The sequence below is a fragment of the Tupaia chinensis genome, unplaced genomic scaffold (assembly GCF_000334495.1).
Source record: "Tupaia chinensis unplaced genomic scaffold, TupChi_1.0 Scaffold000465_1, whole genome shotgun sequence".
NCBI lineage: Eukaryota > Metazoa > Chordata > Mammalia > Scandentia > Tupaiidae > Tupaia > Tupaia belangeri.
Window position 1 is genome coordinate 2,328,818 of NW_006159974.1, and position 5,067 is coordinate 2,333,884.

At 43.3% G+C, this 5,067-nt stretch overlaps 1 protein-coding gene across 1 annotated transcript in view; it reads right to left on the reverse strand.

Moving 5' to 3' along the window:
- The window catches only part of ZAN (zonadhesin), a 57,363-nt gene that overhangs the window by 14,267 nt on the left and 38,029 nt on the right, over nucleotides 1–5,067 (reverse strand). Inside the window, 1 exon segment of the mRNA XM_027774660.1 lies at nucleotides 4,943–5,067. This exon segment is cut by the window's right edge and continues 10 nt beyond it. Within this exon segment, the coding sequence (XP_027630461.1) occupies nucleotides 4,943–5,067 (125 nt within the window).

The following is a 5,067-nucleotide window of genomic DNA, read 5'->3' on the forward strand; positions in this document are numbered from 1 at the left end:
GGGGATGGCCACGCTGCAATCCCTTCTCCTCCATTCTCCTCTCGGGATCTTGGGCACGCACGCACACGCGCCCGGTGTGAGTTTTAAGCCACCAGGTCCGGGACGCAAACCATGGTCGACTATGTGGGAGTCCAGAGACATAGCCATTACGCTAACTGCTGGTCCTGGACTAGTCATTTAATGCTGAAACAACTGGCTAGCTTTCTGGATTAAAATAAAAAACAAAGTTGATTCACATCTCATATTACATTCTAAGACAAAACCTAATGGGTCAAAAATTTAAATATTAAAAAACCCATAAAATTTCTAGTTCAAAAGGGACCAGCAGGTGGCATAATGGATATGTCGCTGGATTCTCATGTAGTCTACCACGGTTTGAGTCCCAGACCCGGTGGCTTAAACTCACACTGGGCATGTGTGCATGTGTTCTCAGGATCCTGAGAGGAGAATGGAGGAGAAGGAATTGTGGCATGACCATTCCCTTTGGGGGTTGATTTCTCACTTTCTGGGAGTCCAGAGACAAAGCCATTACGCCAACTGCTGGACCCTGTCTCTCTGTCTTTCTGGCAAGCACATGCACCCTATAGCAAAAACCTCTAAAAAAAAAAAAATTCTAGTGCAAAGAGTTGGCAGATTCTTTAACTTCTGTGGGAATGACATGACACAGAAGCCATAAAGCGAAGATTAAAATATTTGACCCCAGGGCCAGGAGGTGGCTTGGTGGTAGAGGGGCTGAACACTCCCACATGGCCAACCATGGTTTGAGTTCCAGACTTGATGGCTTGCTTTCTCATTTCCCCTTTCTCTCTATCTCTCTCTGGTCAAATTAAAATAAATGAATAAATAAGTAAAATTTAAAAAAATATATTCGCCTCTATAAAAATGGTTTTGTTTTTTTTTTTTTTCTGGGTCAGCTAATTGTATGGTGGTTAAGGCAACAGGATCCCACATGACCAAATGTGTGTAGACCCAGTGGCTTGGAAAACCTGCTGGACACGTGTACATGCATGCCCAAAATCCTAAAAGGAGGGGAAAATGGAAAAGAAGGCATGTGTCATGACCATTTCCCATGGAGGGTGTATTCTCACCCCCCACTTCTTTGTCCTGCTGGTGAGCACACATGTACTGTAGCAAAATTACAAATAAATAAATAAATAGTTTTCTGTATGGTAGGGAAAAAATAGATAAAGAAAAAGGAGGAGGAGAAAGAAGAAGAAAAGAAAAACTGGAAGGCCAGCTCCACAACACAGCAGTAATGCACTACTCAAGAGATGCCAGATACAACATGGAGATCACGGCTGATATTGCTGGCCCATGCTGAGCATTTGCACAAGTGCGCAAGATCTGACAAGTTAGAGAACAGGAGGAAGGGGATCATGACCATACGCTATGGAGGGTGCCATCTCTTTCTCTCTCACATACTCTCACTTGCATAATTAAAACAATTATTTTACTTAACTTTATTTATTATTATTATTTTCCCGTTTGCTCAGCCAGAGAGAAAAAGAAAGTGAGAAACCAAGCCACCAGGTTCAGGACTTGAATTGTGGTCAACCATGTGGGAATGTTCAGCACCTTAACCACCATGCTACCTGCTAGCCCCGAAAAGAAAAAAAAAATTTTTTTTTAAGATTTTATTTAACTTTATTTATTATTTATTTTAATTTGACCAGAGAGGGATGGAGGGATAGTGGGAGTGAGAAAGCAAGCTGGAACTTGAACCGTGGTCAGCCATGTGGGAGTCCAGCACCCTTAGCCACCAAGCCAGTTGCCAGCCCCCAAAAAATTTTTTTAAGAAAAGAAAAAACTAGAAAATTTTGTGCAACATTTCTCAAGAGTTCAAATGTATACAGCTCTTGACCCAATAATTCACTTCTAGGAATTTCTCTTAACAGATAGAGTCACACACATAGAAAATCCTACATGCATGAGATCATTCCCCTGCAGCATCATTTGCAATAGCAAAGGGTTGGAAACAACCAGAAAGTCTATCAAAAGGAGACTAAATAAATTATAGCATGGGGCCAGCCCATGGCCTGATTGTGGAGGCAACTGGATCCTTCATGGTCAACTGTGTAGTTTGAGTCCTAGACCTGCTGGCTTGAGTAACATACTGGGTGTATGTGCATGCATGCCCAAAATCCTGAGGGGAAGGAGAGATGGAGAAGGAATTATGGTGTGACCATGACCCATGGTGGGGGGTAGGGGCACTTTCTCTCTCTCTCTCTCTCTCTCTCTCTCTCATCTCTCTCTGGTGAGACCATGTGCCCTCTAGCAATTTTTAAAAAAATTATAGTAATATTGTGTAGCTACAAAATGGAATGAGGAAACTCTTTACATATCTGACATGGGAAGATTTCCAAGCTAAATTGTCAATGAAAAAAAAGTAGACTCTTCTTGTGCAGATAGCAGGCCCACAAGCATGGTGAACGTCCCTAAAACCCACGGGAACTTCTGTAAGAAGTGTGGCAAGCATCAACCTCATAAAGTGACACAGGACAAAAAGGGAGAGGATTCTCTGTCTGCTCGGGGACAGCGGCGTTATGACAGGAAGCAGAGTGGCTATGGTGGACAGACTAAGCCTATTTTCCGGAAAAAGGCAAAAACTACAAAGAAGATTGTGCTGAGGCTTGAATGTGTTGAGCCCAACTGCAGATCTGAGAGAACGCTGGCTATTAAGAGATGGAAGCATTTTGAACTGGGAGGAGATAAGAAGAGAAAGGGTCAAGTGATCCAATCAACTATGTGGATGTGTGAAAAAACACTTGGGACCAGGTGTTGGTGCAGTGGTAATGCAACTGTGCCCTCATGGGAAAGGTCCTGGGTTTGCAGGATTGCTCTACACTGAAGGGGATAGGGTCAGGAGACAGACACGTGGTGCACATATTAAATATCTGAACCAAGGGGCCAGCAGGTGGCATGGTGGTTGGGCCACTGGGCTCCCACATGGCTGACCGTGGTTTGAATCCCGGACCTGGCAGCTTGCTTTCTCGCTTTCCCTCTCTCTCTCTCTCACTCTGTCTCTCTCTAGTCAAATAAAAAATAAATTAATAAATAAAGTAATTCTTTAAAAAGAAAGTGTAAAATTTTGTGTCTAGTATGGTACTTTTTAAAATAAGATTTTTAAGTTTTTATTAATTTATTTTATTAATAAAATAAATTTTATTACCATTTTAAAATTTGCTATAGAACACATGCATTCGCCATGTAATAAAAGCCACTATTTATTAGAGAGAGAGAGAGAGAGAAAGTGAGAAAGAGACAGAGAGAGAAAGTGAGGAAGCAAGCCATCAGCTCCAGGACTCTAACCACTTTTAGCCACGTGGGAGTCCAGCAACTTAACCACCACGCCACCTCCTGGTCTAAGTATGGTATGATTTGTAAGGAACAGGTGAAAATACAAAATACAAATTTGAATTTGTTTGTATATGCATAAATAAAAGGTCTTTGGAAAAATACTGAGATGTGGGGTCAAGATGGGAGGGAGACTTTTCACTGGGTATTCTTTGATACTTTAAAAGTTTGTATTATTGGGGTCAGTAGCTGGCATAGTGGTTAAGTGCTGGACTCCCACATGGCTGATCGCAGTTCAAGTCCTGGATCCGGGAGCTTGAAACTCATGCTGGGCGTGTGTGTACACATGCCCAAAATCCTGAGAGGAGAATAGATGATAAGAGATTGCAGCATAGCCATCCCTCCTGGGGGGTGATTTCTTGCTTTCTGCCTCTGTCTATTCAGTGAACGCATGTGCCCTATAGCAAAAAATCACTCTTAAAAATAAAAGTTTGTATTATCTACTAAAAAATACTTTAATACATTCCTGCCTCAAAATCTTAAAGGTTCCAAAAAAAATTAATTAAAAAAAAAACAGGGACCAGTAGTTAGTGTAATGGCTATGTCGCTGGACTCCCACGTAGTCGACCGTGGTTCACGTCCCAGACCCAGTGGCTTAAAACTCATGCCGGGCGCGTGTGCATGCGTGCCCAAGATCCCGAGAGGAGAATGGAGGAGAAGGGATTGTGGCGTGGCCATCCCCCCTGGGGGGGGGATTTCTCGCTTTCTATCTCTCTGTCTCTCTCTGTCTCTCTGGCAAGAGCATGCACCCTATAGCAAAAACCTCTCCAAAAAAAAAAAAATCTTAAAGGTTCCAAAATTAGATAGTGGTAATGTTTGCACAACTTTTTTTAAAAAAGAATCATTTATCTCATTTTATTTATCATTATTATTTTTTAATTTGCTTCAGGGCACACGCACTTACCAGAGAGAGACAGAGAGAGAGAGAGAGAGAGAGAGGGCAAGTAAGAAAGCAAGTTGCCAGGTCCAAGACTCGAACCACGGTCGGCCATGGGGGAGTCCAGGGACTGAACCATCACGTCATCTGCTGGCCTGGTTATACAACTTTGTGATGATACCAAAAAATGTTTCCAAAGGATAAATAAGCTTTATTAACAATTTTTTGTTTTGTTCTGTTTTTTTAAGGAAAGAGCTACAGAAGGACACCTGATCACTTGCCAGGAAGGGAGTAGAAAAAACTTTCCAGGCACAGGGAGCAGTGTAAATAAGAGGAGATGTGTGACAATGAAAGGCCTGTGTAGGGACTGGGTCGCTTGGCACAGACTGACGTGCAGGTGACTGGGGTGCGGGGCTGGGCCAGGTGAGCCAGGACGGCCTGCAGGGTCTCATAAATCATAGTAGGCTCAGACTAAATCTTGCAGGCAACAACCACGCAGGAAAGTCATCACGTTTCCTTTGGAAAAATCGTATGAACAAAGGAGTAGATGAAGCTGTGAGGGACCGTCACGGTTAAAAGGTTATTGCAAACAGTCCTCGAGGTCAGAAGCAGGTCAGGAGCACCCAGAAAGGAGAATGAAGGAGCTTTAAGGGATACATAGGCAAAAACAGGGTTGGGAGAGGTTGGAGGGTTACCACGGGTGACACTTACGGCAAAAGCTGCTGTTTCTCCAGAGTGGGGGTGTGAGCCCCTGGCTCTGACAGGCATCCCCAAAGGCTTGCAGAGCTTCACAGAGGGCATGGTTCAAGCCTCCAAACTCACAGAGGTTTTTTGTA